Below are 21,367 nucleotides of genomic sequence, written 5' to 3' on the forward strand. Positions count from 1 at the left end.
AGACACCTGCGTCATTGGCCTAAAAATAGCTTGCCTTGAGGTAGGAAAGCATTGTTGGTGAAAATCCAGGGCTGGAATGATTTAGAAGGGTCCTGAACATTCAAATAGAGAGAAAGCAATTAAGGAAATACTTTAAATTCACCTCGTCATCAGCGAAGGCCCTGCTAGGTGGACATGGTTCTGTAATAGCAATCCGTGAAGCACACTTCTGGGTGTATCCATTCTGCATGTAGACAAATACCTTTAGCTTAAGTATCTTTTTTTGCAAACAACCAAATAGGCTGTTCCCAGTTTCACACCCAAGTAAGTGTGCATCTAAATCCCGAAACTGTTTATAAATGATTCTTAAGTAGTCTTTTTTGTTTGCAATGCAGTTCTTAGAGCATTCTTTACACATCGCCCATCACAGCTTAAGGTCATATTGAATTTTACAACCCGCATTTTGGTGTAATTGTGCTTTTCATGGTAGGTTCTGACAATGAACTACTCAAATCATCAGAAGAATAAACACAGATGGCTCAATACAGCACCATAATGTTGTACCATAACTAGTTGCAGTATGGAATGCATCAGACCACATCATTCACTTGATTGGTGGATTGATTGTTGTCATTACAAGCGTCTGATAATAAAGAGAAAATATGAATATGGCCATTCTTGAAGGCAAAAGGCCTATAAAAGAGCATACAGCTCCCTCACTAGAATGACAAATCCTGGAGAATGTCACAAGACTGACATCTCAATGTGACTAAGCAGGGTTTGACATGATGATCATGAGTACATTTTGTCCATACTTCATTAGATCTCGGGTGAGGCAAGGCTTTGTGAATAGGATAGAAACAATAGAGTTATGACGTACATTACATTACACTGCAAGAGAATAGTTGGCTGAAAGAAAGAAATTCATACAGGTTTGGGACAATTTGAGGGTCACACATCCGCTAAAACTATTTTGGAAACAGTGGACTATTTCCACATGCCAATTAGTTTGGTAATTAAATTAATTTGCATATTTTAGCGTGAATTACGTGTGGCTTAAACACGTAACAGTGAATTACCTTTCAAAAGTTTCGATTTTTTGAAAGAAGTCTCTTATACACTTAATAAGTCTGCATTAATTTGATCCAAAATACAGTAAAAACAGTGATATTGTGAAATGTTATTACAATTTAAAATAAGCTGTTTTTTATTTTGATATATTTTAAAGTGTAATTTATTCCATTGAAAGCAAAGCTGAATTTTTAGCATCATTCCTCCCGTCTTCAGTGTCACATGATCCTTCAGAAATGATTCTAATATGCTGATTTGGTGCTCAAGAAACATTTCTTATTATTATCGATGTTGAAAACAGATGATAAAACAGCAAATATTTGAAAATGGAAATCTTTTGTAACATTATAAATGTTTTTACTGATGTTTCACAGACTGACGCCAGTGGAACAGTAGTGTACTTTTGAACAGTATTCTTTTTGTAGATTATTGGTGCAGACACTTTTACCTCTTAAAGGGTTAGTTCATCAAGCAACGAGAATACTTTTTGTGCGAAAAACAAACAAAAATAAAGACTTTATTCAACTATTCATTTTCTTTTTCATTTGCCTACGTTCTGACGTCCAACCCAGAAGCGCTGCGCTGTTACACTACGTTAACTCACTCAGAGGCCCACACAAAAGAAAATGAATAGTTGAATAAAGTCGTTATTTTCGGGGGGGGGGGGGGGGGTTTGCGCACAAAAAGTATTCTCGTCACTTGATAAATTTAAGGTTGAGCCACTGTAGTCACTTGGACTATTTTAACGATGTCTTTACTAACTTTTCTGGGCTGGCAGATGAAATTACAGAGAAGCCTATGAAGAAGTGAGCCAGCTCTCAGATTTCATCAAAAATATCTTCATTTGTGTTCCGAAGATGAACGAAAGTCTTATGGGGTTGGAACAACATGAGGGTGAGTAATTACTGACAGAACTTTCATTTTTGGGTGAACTACCCCTTTAAACAGGTTCCTGAGAGATTCCCTATGACAACAATGCCATTTGTCTTTTAGTTTTGGTGTTATTAGGCCATTCTTTTAACTATTGTTGGGCTTGCTCCTGTTAATGTTTGATAAGATCCACAGGTTCTTATCTAGAAGTCCCATGAGACTGTTCAATTACTGGAATCACGTTATGTAAGCTTATCTGTGATGTAAAAACATTCTTGCTGACTGAGGGACTTTTACGTAACATAACGATGTAGTTTAAGTCAAAGTGAACATCATTTTTACACATTTGCTGCAGAGCTTATTATGATCAGTCTGAACGTGTATCTTATCTCAGGTTTGCTTTCATTTCCATTTTGTTACATTTCCAGATGTCATAGCTCATTGTTGCATAAGTGCAGTACACACAGGCTTCTTGTCTACCTGGTCATGGTGTACAAAAAACTAATTCTCCATGAACCACACAGACAAAGGAACAGCCCAACCCATGATAATCTCCCTTCAGGCCCTGTAACACTTTGCACTTAAAGTGGCCACTCTATTTGATTGATTAAAAGCTTATTTTTTTGTCATGTTTGCTTTACATTTGCGTCAAGGCAACAAGGTGTGTCGCCTGCAAATTTCCTTCAATTAACTAAGCTTATGCATTTATTTATGTAACTAAGAATTATTCTCTATAATTAACAGAATGCTTAGCACTGGTTTTATGAAAGATTATAACTTGTAGTTCAGCCCTATATAATATTCAATTTAGGTGGGAGGGGTGGATGCTGTAACAGTTGCTCTTTTAAGCACAAGTGTCAAATTTACTTTAGGCCACTTGTTAAGTAAGGATATTGTCGCTGGAGAAATGAAAAGTGTGGGTGGATATTCACAGATGAAAAAATGACTAGTACAACAGTCATTCTTGAAGGATTTATGAGCATTGTTCTTCTCTCACGGCAAACCATATGTAAAAAGATTGTTTATGTAATACAGTTTAGGAATCCAACTGGTTATATACCATTCATAAACCGTAAGACTGCAAATCTCAAGAGTGGCATGAATTGATTATATACCACATATCACATTTTACAGCACACTTCCTAAGAGAGAAGGAAAAGCGAACCTAAGATTACAGGACCTCCCCTGAATGGAACATCCCAGATCAGGGAGAGAACCCCAGCCTTAAAAGGAACCATTTCAGGAGTTACACAACAAGCGCACATCTGTCCTCATGTATTCGAGCTGGTTCTCCGTAGCCAGCCTACCTCACCAGTGAAACGGAAGAAGCAATGATGCATACTAAAGGCCAGAATTGTGCCCTGACACACCAGAGGAATCCTCTAGCAGGCAAGAAACTCTGCCAACTGTCACTGCCAGTGCAGACGTCATGTAAGCTCCTATCTCAGCAATATTATCCTGTTAAAAACACAGCAATATGTTCAAATTTGGTGCTTTTAGAAGATAAACAGACCGATAGACCGACAGATGTTATTCAGTGTTTCTTCTCAAATCCTAAAGGGCACATCCATCTTTGTGCAGCTTCCAGTCTCAGCGCTACTGCCAAAGTCCATAATGACAACGCATTGTCTTCCAATAAAAACAGTGAGATGCTATGATTATAGAACTATGTTCCATCTTTAGTGCTCACAAGTAAAGAGCAGTGACAAGAGATCCAAGAAAAACCACCATGATCTACAGTAGTTGCTTGGCCAATTGAATGCTTAGTAAATCTTCATAAGGCATCTATTTGTGTAGATCTGTGCTATCTGTGCTAACCACCATGGATTGAATAAATTAGATAATATATACCTTCATAATCTTATTCCTGAAATCATGAGCTTTCCAAGACAACAAAATATAGATTTTTAAATCCGAATTTTTGACTTTAGTAATTGGCTCTCAAGTACATGTATCTTGTTTTATGGATTTTTAGATATAAACGAGACAAAAACACTTTGTTTTGCAGTGAAGTTTCAGGTTCGGTGAACCTATGGTATTTCCATTGATAATTTTATACCATGCTAACCTCTCCAACCAACATCACATACAATTTAATCAGGAAGATATGATTATGTGACTCAGAATCTGTTTGCTATGCCATGAGGTCATTTTATGAGTCCTGGTAGACATGCACTCTATTTAGATTCATTAAGCATCCTTGCTGGCATATCAACCTCTGTTTTGAATGAATCAGATACTGTGTGCATATACACAAATAGAGCTAAATACACTCACCATGTGTAAGACATGTGGTTGTACTTTTTTTGGGATATTTGTTCATATATTACACACAGGGATTCATCAACCACATTACTGAGATAGCCTGAATCTCCCGTTACCTAGATAAACACAACAAGGTTTATGGAAACACTTATCAGGCCTTTCTTTATTGTTATTGCACCTGCTATGACCTATTTAACGTGTAGTCCGTTACATAACCTTTAATGTCTCTTCTCATGAAAACATACCTCTTAGTCACTGTAAACAGATGTGCTGTAAAAATGATTTTATTGTATATGTCCTAAAAGTAATAGGGAAATAACCAGATAAACAATGATACCATAATGCACGTTGGGGAATTCACTGTGTTTGTGGACGCTGACCTTTTAACTGTGGTTTTATAGCGATTTTACATGGTTTTATAAAGATAAGCAAATTGGTTTGGACGTCAAAAGGAGCTTGTTGAATAAGTCACTACAACTCTCAGGTTTATGGGTTCTCATCACAGAACTTTTTTTGTTCTCCATGAATGCACTGGAGAAAAATTCAGGAGTTTATCATCCTGATCATTTGCTGACATCTCGCACCCAAAAATGACAGTCTGTAATTTATTCACCCTCATGTCGTTCCAAACCAGTTTGACTTACTTACTTCTGTGAATCATAAATAATGATAGGAAGTGAGGGGGTGTCAAACTCCAAAAATGAAAAAGATATCTCATAAAAGTACCAAAAAAGTGTTCAGAAGTCATTTGATAGCTTTGTATGAGTAACAGACTGTATAAGTACTATGTCAGGTTGGGAACAAAAAGAAGGTAAGTAAAATATGACAGAATGTTCATTTTTACATTCAGAGACACAAATTGTAACAATTGTATTTACAGTTACCATGCAGAGAAATAAGTGCTAATGAGTTCAAATGAACGTTTAACCAGGGATATTAAGCCATGAACCCATTAGAGATGGAGGGAAAGCATATCAGCAGGACCCTGATAAGATCTGACCTGCTAACAAACCAAAGGTACGTAGTCACGATTCTGCTGAGAGCCATTTCAAGTCATGTACAATGGATTACAGAACCCTTTGTACTTAAAACACTTTGTGTTTTTTTGCCAGAATCTTTTTTTGTACTCTCGTTTCAGTAAAATTCCACAGTCTATCACAATTTATCACAATCACACATGATCGAAATGCCATTTAAAAATATTCGTAGTGACATCACACAAAAGCACTTCAAACAACAGTACACTTAAAAATTAAAGGTTCTTTTTCCACTTTCGGGCTGAACGGTTCTAAGAATATATATTCACATTTCCACTAAAGCTTGGTTCAGCACGGCACGACCGCAAACCGTTCTCGGCCCAATTCTCAGCTAATCATGCTGGTAGAATGCGTGTAATGACGTCGCCACTCAGGACTGGTCACTTGTCTTTTGCCTGGCTACCAGTTTCTCTGTAGCTGGCCAAGAGTGCTATTTTAGCAAAGTAAACAAGTTAATAATAAAATTAAAATAAATATCTGATCATCATAATGTAGTCACTATTTACATTCCATACTCTCTGTGAACTCTTGAGTTACACCAAGGCAACAACTGACACATTTGTCTTACATTTCAAAGAGTTTTGTTTTCAGCCCCACGATGAAACCGGATCGGCACAGAATGGAACAGTTAAAGGATTTGTTCAAATTCTGTCATCATTTACTCACCCTCAAGTTGTTTCAAACCTGTATGAATTTCTTTCTTCTGCTGAACACAAAAGATTTTGAAGAATGTTGGTAACCAAGCAGTTGATGTACCCCATTGACTATCATAGTATTTTTTTCCTGGAAGTCAATGGGGTCCATCAACTGTCTGGTTACAGACATTCTTCAAAATATATTCTTTTGTGTTCAGCAGAAGAAAGAAATTCATCAAACAACTTGAGGGTGAGTAGATGATGACAGAATTTTAATTTAAGTGAACTAAAAGTAGTCGATTGCCGAGTTCACGCGCGTGATCATCATAGGTAACTAAACCTATGCGCGTGAACTCGGCAATCGACTACTTTGGGCTTCAACCGAAAACAGGATGTAAATACAGGTATTTGCGCTGGCTTAAATAACATAATTTTTATACATATCTTTCACATCTACTGCAGTCAGATTCACTCGTGTTCACTCTGAAGGAATCACTCACATTTTCTGTGCACTTGTAATGACACATCAAGGATGTTAAGAGGCTAAAAGCAGGTTTAAAACTTGCCCCATTGAAGTAAACAGGGTGCAAATTTTAAAAATAGAATAACTCGGTGTAGGCAACATTGATTTTTGTCGTTGTTCTCTGTATTGACAGCACTCCAAATGTACAAAAAAATGAGCTCAATGTTAAAATTGACCGGAGTTCTCCTTTAAGCAATGAGAACAGTTTACTAATGGGTTAGGATTAGATTTAGATTAAATGATGCATCATTTGCAGTTATTATTGTAAAATAAAGATTTCCACTGCATTACATCAGCTGCATGTTCATATCAGGTGAAACCTCAATGTAATTATTTGACTTAAAACAAGCCTGGAACCTTCACCCTTGAACAGTACATCACAGCGGGATGTGTGTACATGGTGTGTGGGTGGTCTTTAGCGCTTCATGGAGTAAAGGGTTCACACTTGATCACACTTGGGGAAATTGATCAGTGATTCATGGTGAATTTATTTGTTAACAAGTTTTCCATTAACATCCAATATTATTTAAGGGTCTGTTTAAGTTTGATCGTCACTGCAACATTCGAATGCAAATGATAACTAATTGTGAGTAAATGCAACTCACAGTCTATTAGCGAGCTTTGTCTAATCCTTCACCTGTCAGGCTACTGATCCAATTACAAGTGACGGGTAATTTGGATTTACCTTTGTCCCATATCTTGTCAAGTCAAGTCAAGTCACCTTCATTTATATAGCGCTTTTAACAATGTAGATTGTTTCAAAGCAGCTTTACAGAGATAAACGTATAATTTAAGGTAACAGAGATTGTTTTGGCTTTATAGCGGTTCTTTAATAAAGTTATTTTCCAGCTAAAGTTAGTTTTGATTGATTCGCTTCCGTCGCAACAATCATTTGTTATTAAATTTGGGGCCGCTAAGACAACACCATTCTCTCTACACAGACTTTAAACGCGAACCTGTGAGAAACGCTGATGGCGTTCACATGCGCATTAAGAATTGGTTCTGTAGTTATGTGCGTTTGAATATATGTGCGCAGGTTTGGAATTCCCTACAAACCAAGTCTTGTCCCATTGATCAGCATAGACAGCTGATTGAGCAGAGACTGAACAACTTCTCATGCAGGGCACAGAAAATGTGAATTGAATGAAAACTGCTTAGAGTAACGAGGCCATATTTGCCTTCTCTGAGGAGAAAATAGAATTAGGACCAGTTTCAGTGAATGATTTGATAAGCAACGCAGTGGCTGTAACTGTGAGGAAAGCGCACATTCCCTTTTAATTTTCACCATGTGTTTGAAGTGAGTGCTCTCCAAGCGCTTTTAACACACACAATGAAGTGATACTTTACCCTTCTGTGATTTATTGTATTTTCCTCTAGGCACTCTCAACTCAGGGAAACTAATTTAAAACTCTTCAGAAAAAAAACATGCCTGAAAGCAATGGTATAACAATATGTTGCTACAGTAAATGAGAGGGTTGTAATAGTTTTTGAGGTTCTGGCAAGCAAAATGCTTTCAAACAAACAGTTTTACTTTAAAATAAATAAAAGCTTCATGTTTAAAAAAGAAGCATGAACATTCTTCAGAAATGTGTTCCACAGAAGATATGATTACTACAGGTGAAAGGACATGGTGGCACAATTTTCATTTTTGGGTCAATTTTGTAATACACCCTGCCATTTTCATAAGCTTATAATTTATGTAATATGTCTCGACTTTGGATTTCCTTTCACTAGACTGGCTGCTGTGCAGTATTTCTTGTTTGCATGAAGTTCAATATGTTCTAACTTTTTGAGGATTTTTATTTCAAACGTTTTTGGGGTCTGCAACATTTTTTATAAGAAATCAATTATTTTATTAAGCAACGACACTGTAAATCAATCACGTGCAAAAACCCAGAACCTAATTTCACAAAGTAGTACAACATGTTCCTGCATCAACATCTTTGTTTATCTTGGAACAACATTCCAATCAACCAATCAGATTTAAGGGACAAGTTTACAGTTTATGCCAAGTTTCCGCAGAAAAAGCATAAAAAACTACTACTGCTGCTGTTATAGTTAAGCAAACAATATGATCATATTAGTAGTTTACCCAGGCCAGCAAAAACGCTAGAGCACCAAAACAAGCCTGAATCTTGAATATTCAGATACATAAGCCATGTCTAATCAATGCAGGCCTGTTTTTCTGGCTCAAAAAAGGAGCGCATGAACTCAGGTCTTTGAAGAATTATACCTCCAACCCTCTGCATATAGGACAAGATGTCCATCTGAAGAGCATTATGTTTTTGCCTTATCAATCACTGGCCTTGACATCTGCAATAAAATGCTGCCCTATTCCTTTGACCTGTGCCAGCAAACCCTTTGTAGTACTCAAAAGTCTAATACCATCACGAGATGAAGCATAAAAGCACTGGTATATGATTTCTTGACTGTTGATTAACCAAGAATAACCTTACATGAAATCCAACGTGTGAAAACAGAAGAACCACTTGCAATGACAAACTTTCACAAATGAACAACTCAAACATAAATGGATATTCCAAATATAGGAATTGAGGAGCCTTACTGGCATGATTAAGCTAAACTGATACGAGAAACAAAAAAATAATTACAAAGAAACAGGAACAACACAAAAATAAACAGGTGAAAAAATATGCAAAGATTAATGCAAAAAAGGCTCTTTGTCAGATCAATCTGACATGTAGTACTTTTAATATTGGACACAGATGCTGACTTCTGAGAAACCTTGGCTTCATCTTCTTCTAGACTAATAAATCTAAGACTGTAACCTGCTTTTATAGCTAAGGTAAAAATAAAAATAAAATAAAAAATAAAAGCTTTTGGGGTGATTTTTTTAAGTCAAAATGCCAATAAAAAATGCGTCACTGATACAAACACTGACATGCTAATGAGATCTGTAATTAAAAACAACAACAAATAAACTAGATTTGTACTTGATTGATCTAAAGTTCAACTTTAGAAAATGTGTTTATTCAAAACACCCTGGAACATCATCCTACACAGATGAAGCTACAGTAGTTCCAGAGTTTGAGGTATAATGACATAATATGCTTATGTAAATAAATGTAATATAAATGACCATGCTTATATTTAATATACATGTGTACATAACACATGCACGTGTATGTGTATTTGTATAAATATTAAGTTAATTTTAATTAATATAAATTGTCATGTTTGAGTGTTAAATTGAGTGATAAATGTCTGTTACTGTAATTAATATGAAAATTAATGTCATTTAGTTATATTATGTGTATTTTAATTCATATAAATTGTCATTTTTGATAGCGTTAAATTGAGTGATAAATGTCTGTTAGTGTAATTAATATGAAAATGAATTTCATTTAGTTATATTATGTGTATTTTATCTTTTTTAGCAATAATCATGATAGTTGCACTGCAACAAATATCTGCGACCAGTACAAAACACCTGGGACTAATAAAAAGTGGAGCCTCAACTCATTTTCAATGCGTTCATTTTATTCAAACCTCTTTAGTACCAGAGAGATGTGCAGTGACTAGTGGGTAATTTTCCCTATGCCAGTCGCAGTGCCTTTCAGATTGGAATCTCATTCAAGATGGCGAAAAACCCAGTGAAGTCCACTTCGCAGGGCACTCATGGTCGAATAGAACGCGACTCTAGTATCTAGTCCGTTCAATGTTCGATGTTCCTTCAATTTTTCTTGCCCATTTTATCATGTCAAATGAAAACTGTGAAATGTATCACTTAAAAAATTAAATTGCAGTCCAATTTGAGATATATCTGTAGCACAAATGGATTTGTTCAATCCTTAACCCCAAGTGTAAGCAATAGTAAAGGCCTTAACAAGCACCACTAATGTGATATGAACAGTCGTAACTATTTCCTGTTTGTCTAGCATCTACAAAGAAGATGTAATTTCCACAATATTAAAGTGGCTGAGGAAGAATGTTTTGCGTCTGAGATGCAAAAGAAGGTACAAATTACTACATGCTGACAGTGTTCATTTTTGCTTAATTGAAATCAGCGTAGGTGGAAAAATAGCAACTTGTGATATCTTCAAGCCAATGTGAAGCGGTCCAGACAAAAGCCGCCGTCTACAATGTGATGCTTTTGACTGTCTTCCAGTTGGATAAGAGGATGTGGTCTAAGCCAAACACCATTTCATGGCTTTGCAATGATAGACACTTTTCTTTCGCTAAAACCACATTTGATGTTGCTTTTAAAATTATCAGTCAAAACGAGCGGATTTTTTCAGTTTAAAGCAAATTATTCAAATAAAATCTAAATGACTTGGACAGGACTGTTGTGTTCAAGTTGTCAACAATTAATTCTATGTACAAAGGAAGAGTTTCTTAAAACATGCCAACCATAGTCGCTCCAAATGACAGCTTGATGGCACTGTGGGTAAAGCCAAATATCACATCCAAAAAAGCTCAAGTACTGTGAATGCAAATACTTGAATCAATCAAACAGGCAATCAATCCACAATGCCTCCAGGAGAAATAAACTCCTCATCTGATGCATGCAAACAAGAAGTGGAAAACTGTGCCATCTACTGTTTAAATGAATGAGTCCTGTCTGGCATGCAGCAGATCATACGGTAACAAAAGACGTTATGATTGTGTCCCTCAAAATCAGATGAAAGCATTCATACAAATAAATAACATCTGGAAAGAACATTTGTTTATTACTTTAAGTCTTCAGGTGAAAAACGATAGTAACACAAAACACAAGAAAAGTTATACATTCTCTTACTTTCCCTCAAACACTGCTGGCAGTGATAAACTTCTATTTAAGGTCTAGTTCTTAGATGTGCAAGACATTTCTGCAACTTGTACGGTCAACTTTATTAATGTGCCAGACTCTTTATAAAAAAAAAAAAAAAAAAAAAAAAAAAAAAAAAAAACGGCTTAATGATGATGCACATAAATGACTCATAATTCATCACTAATCAATCTCAAGGCAAAAGGTTTCAGTTATAACAGTTCTTCGAACAAGCTTAGTAAAAACACTTTAATAATAACAATCAGAAAACAATCTTTGAACCACTAATGAAAAGGGTTTTTCCTAAATTAAAAAGATTTTCGGTGGTATCTTACATACACATGCAAATTTGATTGATTACACTAAATGCAAATAACTAATTATAATAATAAAGCATCATAATATGTATTCTAATTGTCATTATATTTACACAGGATATAAAAAGCATCTGGAACTTTATGAATTTCACCATTTTTGGTAACACTTTACAACAAGGTTCAATTTCTTAGGCTTAAAATTAAAAACTTTTCACAGCATGTATTAATCTAAGTTGTAGTTAATGTTTGTTCATAATACATTAATGTTAGTTTATACAACTCGAAATGTTAAAGTATTATTATATGTAGATTTTAACATTAACCTAGGTTAACAAATGCAGTAAAAATATTTTTCATTGTTAGTTCATGATGCGTTAAACGAATGCATTAGTTAAAACTCTACAACAGTGTTACCAATTTTCCTACCTCAAAATGTTCAAAGTCAAATTAAAGTTTAGAACTTTCAGAATTGTAAGAAGAAAAAAGAAGTTAACTTCCACATTTGCATCCCAAAGATTATTAATTATGAATTTAGGGCTAACTAGTTATTTAAGGTGTTTGACGACTCAATGGGTCACACAGGTTGCATGGTCTGTGGCTCGTGTTGTGCAGAAGCTTTCCATTTCAAAACGTAGAACTCAGGATAAAGAGACAACGATCTTACGGGGAAAATACCGCGTCAAAGGCTAACATTATTTGCTTTAGGAAACCCAAATTTTCATGTTGGTGGCCACCGAAAAATGTTCAAAGAAGGAAAAACCCTGTATTAAAAGAGCACAAAATAAACAGAAATATAAAAGTTGTTAATTCACTGGAAGTCGCAACATTATACAGGAGATGATAAGCTCTGGATCAACAGTAACAGTGTATCATGCACATAGATAACCCTAACACTCAAATCCTGAGCTCTCCGATACTGTTGGTGCAAAAATGTTTAAACCAATGACTTTATAGTAGAAGGTCTTTAACACCACACAAAATAAACAGAAATGAACGAGTGACTCTGAAGTAAGACTTTCTTAGACCCAAGTGACCTTTCAAAGCATATAATTATTGCATAAATGGCAAAAGGCTGAAAAAATGGCTTGAAGTTCCGGAAAAAAAACACTGACCATCTGCTGATATTTCTGTGCAAAAGGACTGAAAACCAAAAGCATCTACTAAAGATGTTTTGCAGTTCTCTTCAACAAGTGTATGTTGATGATAACGGAACAAAAACTTGAAATCCCAGTTATCTAAAAAAAATAATAAAAAAAAATCAATGCAGGCTTATTCTCATTTGTTGAAAGATGGCATGTTTCCTGAGAGGATCCTGAGTATAGTACGTCACAGTTTCTTAAAAGGTGTGATGCTGTTCTCAAAAGGGATAACAGAGAGGAGAATATTTGCACAAGGCTGCTGGTGGGAGAGATACTGCGCTCAGTTCAGTGGGATAAAGCCCATGTCAGGAGCGTCACTAAAAATGAGTGGACTGTGGCCGAGGGAGTACGGGGAGCTGGGTAGATGCAACACGGGCTTATGGGTGTGAAGAGCAGCCCGTTTGTTCCCTCTCTGGGGGCAAGGCATGTCTGTGGGGCGTCGGGCCTGGCGGCCTGAGCAGCCGGTAGAAGGCTTGCTGGGGGGAGAGACCATAATGGAGACTGTACTTAGTAGACTCTCTTGGGTAACCGGGGCAGTTTTGGGTGTGCCCGGAGTGCAGGTGCTCTGGATCACTGTAGAGTGTGCCATTGATTCTATAAGCTCCTTTGTGCCCTGTGTGCACTGTAAAAGAATGGAAACAAAAAAGGGTAAGAGGCTAAAAACACTAACAATATTAGATCACAGTCATACTTATGGGGTAGCTGATGTTGATGTTGATGTTAAGACAGCAGAGCAAGTATGAGTATGAGAAGCTAGCCAAATCAGAATAAAGATGAAAGTAGGTTAGTACTGCCAGGAAAATAATGAGAAGAAAATGTGGAAATCAAGCATCTCGTTTTACAGTTTTCCAATGAGCTCAGGATGAAGTGGTGCAGCTGATTTTATAAGGGGTTCTCCAGGGGTTCTCCATGGGTCACCTCAGGATAAACATCCATCATGAGAAGAGGTGGAAAAGAACATGTGTGCATGATAACTAGCATGACCTCAGTCGACAGAATCCCAAGACTGGATGAAAGTGAGATAAGCACAGACGAATCTTGATGATGATACATTAATTAGGAAACAATGACATAATGGAGGAAAAACAAAACAACTGCAGACCCCTGGCGAGCACTAGTATATGAACACATGACCATTATAAAATGGAGTAAAAACAGATGTCAGCTGAAACACTCAACTCATCCAGGAAAAAGAAGGAACAGGAGAATAGACGACGATATCAATGATTTCCGCTCTCATGACGGACATGTTATATGATAGTGGTTTGAATGCAAAGAAATGGAAGCCAAGCAGACGGCCAACGAGTCATGAGAAGGTGGTTACGAATGGCATGCAAGCAGCCCCATAACACACCCTTACCATTGAACGTCACTGAGCTGCAGGAGCCTTCAGGCAGTGCAGGAAAGAGCAAACTCCTCACAGTTCTCCTCCTGTGTAAGGTTTATAACTTCAAACATCAGGGCTTGATGCAGGTCAATATCAAAACAGCACAATAAACTAATATGATTTGTATTTGTATTTGTGGACTTCAATATTTTCCCAGCTAAAAGCATTAAAAACATTTCTACAATACTATCCTCCTTGGCATGATTTTACACCACTTGTAATTCAGAGATTTTTCCATGTGCATTATCATATCTTCACACATCAGGTGCAAGCCTCATTAACTATAACTCTTTCCCAGCAAGACATCACTAGCCAGGGTTTACATTAAATATGATTAAACCTGGATAACCTCACATGCATTTTCACATGCTTTTCTGTGTCAAAGCTTAAGGTTTCAGATCTGTAAAATTGTGGTTTCGGTTTATATTTGCACTACTGTTTAAAAGTTTGGGGACATTAAGACTATGTTTTTGAAAGTAGTCTCTTATGCTCACCAAGGATGCATTTATTTGATAAAAAAAAAATAAAAATAATAATACAGTAAAAACTGTAACACTGAAATATTATTACAATTTAAAATAGCCGTTTTCTATTTTAATATTATAAAATTCCATTTATTTCTGTGATGGCAAAGCTCCAGTGACTCCAGTATTCAGTGTCACATGATCCTTCAGAAATCATTCTAATATGCTGATTTGGTGCTCAAGAAACATTTCTTATTATTATCAATGTCGAAAACAACAGTTGTGTCTGTTTTTGCATTTTTAAATTGTTTTTTTATTTTTTTGTAACAATGTAGAAGTCCAAGTTAAATCTTACTGAACCCAAACTTTTTAACGGTAGTTCATGGCTTGAAATGCCACAGAATGCTTTTTGGTGGATGGCGGATGCAGTCATGCATGAGGATTTTATACCATAGCTACCAGGGCTGTACAGGGCAACATATATGTGACACATGCTAAGAAAAATATAACCTGTTTTATACCTGTGCAACAAATGTGTGGCCTGTGCTACAAAACTTTCAACCTCTGTAGCACCAGTACTATGTAAAAAAAATAAAAATAAAAAATAATAATGAACATACAGCCCCGGCTACAATGCTTTAACTATAAAAAAAAAATTTATGTTATCATGATCTTGGAACTAATGCTCCGACTTGAAGATATCACATGACGAGGCACTCTTACCATGTTTGTGTCATTCTTGGACATGAAAGGAGGGAGCTCAGCATCAGAGGTCACCGTTTGAGGTGCGTCATCTGGAGGTAAAAAGCCTCTTCTGTCAATCAAGCTGTAAAAGATGAAAAGGATGAGTGCGTGACCTATTTTGACTTTCAAAACACAGCATAGACTGAACTCTGAAAGAAGTCAAAGAATTGCACAATTAACATGTCATAGCTGAGAAACTGTACATCAGTCTGAAGCTAAATGACAAGCAGTTGACATCCTTCACTTACTCATTAACAAACTCTGATATTTATCATTTTTAAAACATCAGCGGTACTTACCTGGGTGGCATCGGCCCACACAGCACCATGCAACAGTTTGTGAAGATGTTGTTATAGGTGTAGGGATTCCCTGAATCTTCACCTCTTTTACTGGACCAAGAGCCTTTGATCTGCAATGTACAAAACACTGCAATTAAATAAGTATTGACTACATTATTCAATAATTAATTATATAGCTTTTTGATATTATTGATTAAATGTATGCATGCATGGTGATATTTACATCTTCATTGGTTGTGAGGTTGGAGGCCACAAGATAAGTATGGAAACCTGACAGACCCAGAATGGACCAGATGGAGAAGAAGCAAATGACCAGCTCCACAACAGTGCAGGAAGGGTTAAGGGTGCAAATTTGTTGTAAATGTGTCAGTGTCCAGATAAACATTATAAAGACCCATTCACAACAGGAACAAGATGATATCGTTTTGTTTATTCTAAGCATGAGCTGCAATTTTCTTTTTAATCAGTTGAGAAAAAAAATTCTGAAAAAAGATTTCAGTTTATCTTTGCCGTTATTGTTTATAGGTGTGATGTAGACTCTGCCACAAACTTAAAAGGGGGCTGGACACCAGCGGAATCTGTATCTAGCGGCAGCTGTTGCTGTCCTGACAGGAAAGCAGAGTGTGGTGGAATCCTTGAGCCGATTAGGGATGAATGGGATTAGGAAATAGGCGGAACCAACAGCAGTTTAAACATATAGTGAACTCTGTCAGCCCTGCTATTGTGTGCTTTCTGTTAACACAGTAAAAAAGGATATCTGGCTGGCGTGTCCTGTATTGCCTTGATGATACCGCCGCCAACTTGTGATCCTGTTGATAAGAGTAACTGATCAGAGAACAAAACTGCTTCAAAATTGCATCACATAAAGTCAGTCAAAACACAATCTCAGACGTATCTACAGTACTGTTAAAAAGTGTGCATTTAACTGATCCAAAACACAATAATAACTAGGGCTGGGTATAGAGTTCGATACTTTTTAGGCACCGACCGAATTGCCTCGATACCATAGAGTATCAAAAAATGTCCAAATTTCGATACCTGAGGGCCATATCTTGTCAACATCAGTGAAACAATAAGTATGCAGCATGCATGATGTGCCCAAATCAAGTGCTGGCTGTGGCGAGGCATCAAAGAAAAACACTAGTTTATTTCGACTTGATAGCAACAGCGTGATGCAATGAATGGCACAGACGAGCACCCCGCCGTTCATTAACACAGAGACACGCAGAACATGCAGGATTCATATTTAAATAGTCCTTTTGCGGTTTAATATTCTCACTTTGACAACATTTCATTTGAGAGAAACGATCATCACATCACAGAAGAAGGTCTACACAGCAACCAGTCAAAAAAAAAAGTTTGGTTTAACTTAAACGGCAATGAAATATATTACTATTTAAAAACAAATACCCAGCTCTAATAAAAACTGTAATAATGTGAAATATTTTTGCAATTTAAAATAACTGTTTTCTATTTTAATATACAGTGGGGAGAACAAGTATTTGATACACTGCTGATTTTGCAGGTTTTCCTACTTACAAAGCATGTAGAGGTCTGTAATTTTTATCATAGGTACACTTCAACTGTGAGAGTCCAGAAAATCACATTGTATGATTTTTAAATAATTTGCATTTTATTGCATGACATAAGTATTTGATCACCTACCAACCAGTAAGAATTCCGGCTCTCACAGACCAGTTAGTTTTTCTTTAAGAAGCCCTCCTGTTCTCCACTCATTACCTGTATTAACTGCACCTGTTTGAACTCGTTACCTGTATAAAAGACACCTGTCCACACACTCAATCAAACAGACTCCGACCTCTCCACAATGGCCAAGACCAGAGAGCTGTGTAAGGACATTAGGGATAAAATTGTAGACCTGCACAAGGCTGGGATGGGCTACAGGACAATAGGCAAGCAGCTTGGTGAGAAGGCAACAACTGTTGGCGCAATTATTAGAAAATCGAAGAAGTTCAAGATGACGGTCAATCTCCCTCGGTCTGAGGCACCATGCCAGATCTCACCTCGTGGGGCATCAATGATCATGAGGAAGGTGAGGGATCAGCCCGGAACTACACGGCAGGACCTGGTCAATGACCTGAAGAGAGCTGGGACCACAGTCTCAAAGAAAACCATTAGTAACACACTATGCCGTCATGGATTAAAATCCATGCAAGGGTCCCCCTGCTCAAGCCAGCGCATGTCCAGGCCCGTCTGAAGTTTGCCAATGACCATCTGGATGATCCAGAGGAGGAATGGGAGAAGGTCATGTGGTCTGATGAGACAAAAATAGAGCTTTTTGGTCTAAACTCCACTCGCCGTGTTTGAAGGAAGAAGAAGGAGGAGTACAACCCCAAGATCACCATCCCAACCGTGAAGCATGGAGGTGGAAACATCCTTATTTGGGGATGCTTTTCTGCAAAGGGGACAGGACAACTGCACCGTATTGAGGGGAGGATGGATGGGGCCATGTATCGCGAGATCTTGGCCAACAACCTCCTTCCCTCAGTAAGAGCATTGAAGATGGGTCGTGGCTGGGTCTTCCAGCATGACAACGACCTGAAACACACAGCCAGGGCAACTAAGGAGTGGCTCCGTAAGAAGCATCTCAAGGTCCTGGAGTGGCCTAGCCAGTCTCCAGACCTGAACCCAATAGAAAATCTTTGGAGGGAGCCGAAAGTCCGTATTGCCCAGTGACAGCCCCGAATTTTTGTTTTAGATTCCGTCACTCACAGTTGAAGAGTACCTATGATAAAAATGACAGACTTCTACATGCTTTGTAAGTGGGAAAACCTGCAAAATCGGCAGTGTATCAAATACTTGTTCTCCCCACTGTATTTCAAAATGTAATTTATTCCTGTGATGATAAAGCTGAATTTTCAGCAGCCATTATTTCAGTCTTCAGTGTACTTACGTAAAGTGAGGTTAGTAATCACACAGCCAAAGATAAAGGAGGTCAGAAATGATAGTGACACTATGAAGGCATAGAAAAAGCGATAGTTGCGCTTTCCAACACAGTTCCCGACCCAAGGACAGTGATGGTCGAACCGCTCTACAAGTGGATCAGAAGAACAACATTCTGAAAAACAACGCTTACAAGAAACCTCTGTGCATTCTCATGCAATGATTATAAGGAAGGGATTTGTTTTATGGGTTATAACTATTACACATTCATTACCACAGCAGATGCAATATGACATTTTGTAGCTTTTAAAGAAATAGTTCACGCCCCAAAAATCTGTCATTATCTCATCCCCACGGGGTTTCAAACCAGTATGACCTCCTTCCATGGAATTACAATAAATTGGCACTTGAGTTTTTAAAGTTCAAAAAAAGAAAAAGCACAGTAAAAGTTTCATACAAATTAACCATATGACTTGTGGTTTTTTTGTTTTGTTCAGCACTTTGGTCAGCTATGTTTGCTGTTTCAAAATGTGCTATATAAATAAAATAAACTTGAAAACAAAGACTATTCTTTGGACAAAAAAACAAACAAAAAAAAACAGACACTTCTCAAAATATCTTCTTTTATGTTCCCACAGAAGAGAAAGAAAGACATACAGGTTTGGAACAACATGAGGGTGAGTAAATCATGACCGAATATCCATTTAATAACTGCATGAAAAAACAGCAACCAAGTCATCGTTTCATTTGGGGTTGAGAATAAAATGCAGGTGAGTAAAAGATGACCTTTTTAATCTCTCAATGAACTATTAAAAATGATTAAATATTATTTAAATGTAGAAACTTTGTATGCTGAAACTCCTGCCTTACCGACACAGTTGTCACAAAGGCTGCAGTGGGATGTCCGGGGCGGACGGAACATCTTGCATGTGAAGCAATATTTAAGCTTTACCACCTGGTCATTTATAAGTATCTCTTTAGTGCGGGGGGGTGGACGGTATGTTGAAGATCCAGAATTATCTTGAAAGAAACCCACAACTTTATTATAAACATTTACAAGTTAGGAGGCAAAATGAAGACAAATAACAAAGTACATATTCAAAGCCTCACCAATCTGTCTCTCTATGTCCACAGCCTCATCCGGCAAAGCCCTGGGTAAGATCCCTGGGTCTGTAAAACTGGTTTGAAGGAGGGTGAAGATGACAAATACAAATAACACCCCACCGATTACTGGAATGAAGATAGTGAGGTGATGCACCAGAAAGGGGCAACTGTTATGAATCAAGCACAAAGACAAGGACAAAGTTACCAGCTGATAAAAACATGGTTTAAAAAGCTTACTTTCTGATGATAAACCATGACCATGTGGATGCAACTCTTTCAGACTGGCATGATGTCAAGAAGGGCGATGGAGATGTCTCTATTGTCAAAAGTAGTAGTATTGTCTAGCAGTGTGAACACTGGTGTCTCTGTGAGTAAGTGCATTCTACTCACTCAAATGTGAAGAATAAGCCACAGGTGATGACAATAAGGACGATGGTCAGCGGGAGCACACCGCACTGCCTGGCCAACATAATACGACCATCACAGTAGAAGCGATTGTTCCCAGGGAAAGTCTCCCATTTTCTCCGCAGGCGCTGGGAGCTTTTCCTCCCACAGGGCAGGGTGGAGGACGTTCGGGTAACGTTAGTTGATGTTCTGAGCGCTCGTGGGTCTATTTGTTGATACTCACAGTTTTTCATTTTCAGACAATGTAACTGACGGTCTAGAGTTCGGAGAGTAAGTTATAGATCTAACCTTAAGAACAGGTTAAATTAACTTGTTACAAACCAAGCCCTAAAAAAGAGGAAGCTAGATCGAAACTATATATCAGCTGTGAATCTCCACCACATATCACTAAAGATACCGTCAGAAATATACTGACAATTCACTTGGTAATATTAATATTAACGTTAATATTAATATAATGCTGATATTAAAAGGTCAACACAACTACTGAACTTATTTAACGTTAACTGAAAGTCCACAAAGCACATAATACGTTGCTCAATGCATTCGTTTGCAACTAAACATCCCCTATAGGGATTATACCGACGAACAATTATTATATTATCATGCCATGCTGTTGCTTTCAATAACATAGGAGTCTCTTAGCTAAGCTAATTACGTTAGCCTTTTGACTAGCTGTCAACTATCTCAGCGGACGACATTACTCCTCACGCGCTGTTCAACCGTCATTTGAACGACACTCGGCTCCTCGCGCTGCCCAATCGCAATGAGTCAGCTGGGAATTGAAAATTAGATCAGACCATGTTGTTTATAATTTTCTAAGAGCTAATATAACACATCGTTAAGCTACGGTTGAGATATAATATTTACCTCAGTACGATCACTTCCCTAGCCGAGGACTACCTTAAGAAAGCGACCAATGACTCGCAAGGGATGCGTCATCTCAGTCAGACCAATGAAAGATCACTTCCGAGACACTATGCCACGCCCTCTGTGTATTTTTTTGCAATTTGTTGTACACAAAAATTTCAAATGTAACAAATATATGCATTAATATCCACAACCATGAATGTAACACAACAATATGTATGCATTAGGGGGTGAACATACCAAACTTTATAAAATATTAAAGAAATAACACATTTATTTTAATTACTCTTTGTGGGCCAAAGTGATCCAACTTGGTGTTCTCCTTTAAAAAAAAAAAAAACAATAAAGAAAAGAGCACTTTTTTTCTTTTTTCTTTGTAAAGCTGGTCCAGTTTTTTTTTCTTTTTCTTTAATCAGTAAGTTGAAATAAAACCGAATATAAATATTAAATAAAAAAATACGATAATTAGAACTGCTACTTTGGCAACTAACTGGAATAAGTTAGGGTTCATTTGAAGTACTAAAATTAGATAAAATAAAGATAATAGAAATAAAAAAAAAATATTAAAGATGGCAATTACTAAAAA

At 37.1% G+C, this 21,367-nt stretch overlaps 1 protein-coding gene across 2 annotated transcripts; it reads right to left on the reverse strand.

Annotated features, from left to right (window-relative positions):
- Positions 1 to 11,052: 11,052 nt before the first annotated feature.
- zdhhc18a (zDHHC palmitoyltransferase 18a) lies at positions 11,053 to 20,805 on the reverse strand. 2 transcript variants are annotated; one of them, XM_081388553.1, is made up of 10 exons: positions 19,897 to 20,805; positions 19,513 to 19,673; positions 19,273 to 19,422; positions 18,413 to 18,550; positions 16,256 to 16,307; positions 15,722 to 15,824; positions 15,499 to 15,608; positions 15,179 to 15,281; positions 13,965 to 14,035; positions 13,087 to 13,226 (listed from the first exon to the last, which is right to left on the reverse strand). In XM_081388553.1, exons 1-9 carry the CDS (start codon positions 20,142 to 20,144, stop codon positions 13,994 to 13,996), a joined length of 1,107 nt encoding a protein of 368 aa, XP_081244679.1. In that variant the 5' UTR covers positions 20,145 to 20,805; the 3' UTR covers positions 13,087 to 13,226; positions 13,965 to 13,993. The 2 variants fall into 2 exon arrangements, with proteins under 2 accessions (XP_081244680.1, XP_081244679.1); XM_081388554.1 differs by lacking the exon at positions 13,965 to 14,035 and having other exon boundaries at positions 11,053 to 13,226.
- Positions 20,806 to 21,367: the final 562 nt, after the last annotated feature.

This window comes from Scardinius erythrophthalmus, assembly GCF_964197995.2.
Source record: "Scardinius erythrophthalmus genome assembly, chromosome: 16".
In the NCBI taxonomy this organism is placed as follows: domain Eukaryota; kingdom Metazoa; phylum Chordata; class Actinopteri; order Cypriniformes; family Leuciscidae; genus Scardinius; species Scardinius erythrophthalmus.

What these genes read in the sequence shown, in the direction of transcription:
- zdhhc18a (XM_081388554.1), bottom strand. Translation starts at nt 20,144, where the DNA reads ATGAAAAACTGTGAGTATCAACAAATAGACCCACGAGCGCTCAGAACA. An exon ending in CCTTTGTGACAACTGTGTCG is followed by an intron (nt 18,551 to 19,272) that starts GTAAGGCAGGAG and finishes ATCCACTTGTAG; the next exon opens with AGCGGTTCGACCATCACTGT. An exon ending in ATACAGGACACGCCAGCCAG is followed by an intron (nt 15,825 to 16,255) that starts ATATCCTTTTTT and finishes CCCTTCCTGCAC; the next exon opens with TGTTGTGGAGCTGGTCATTT.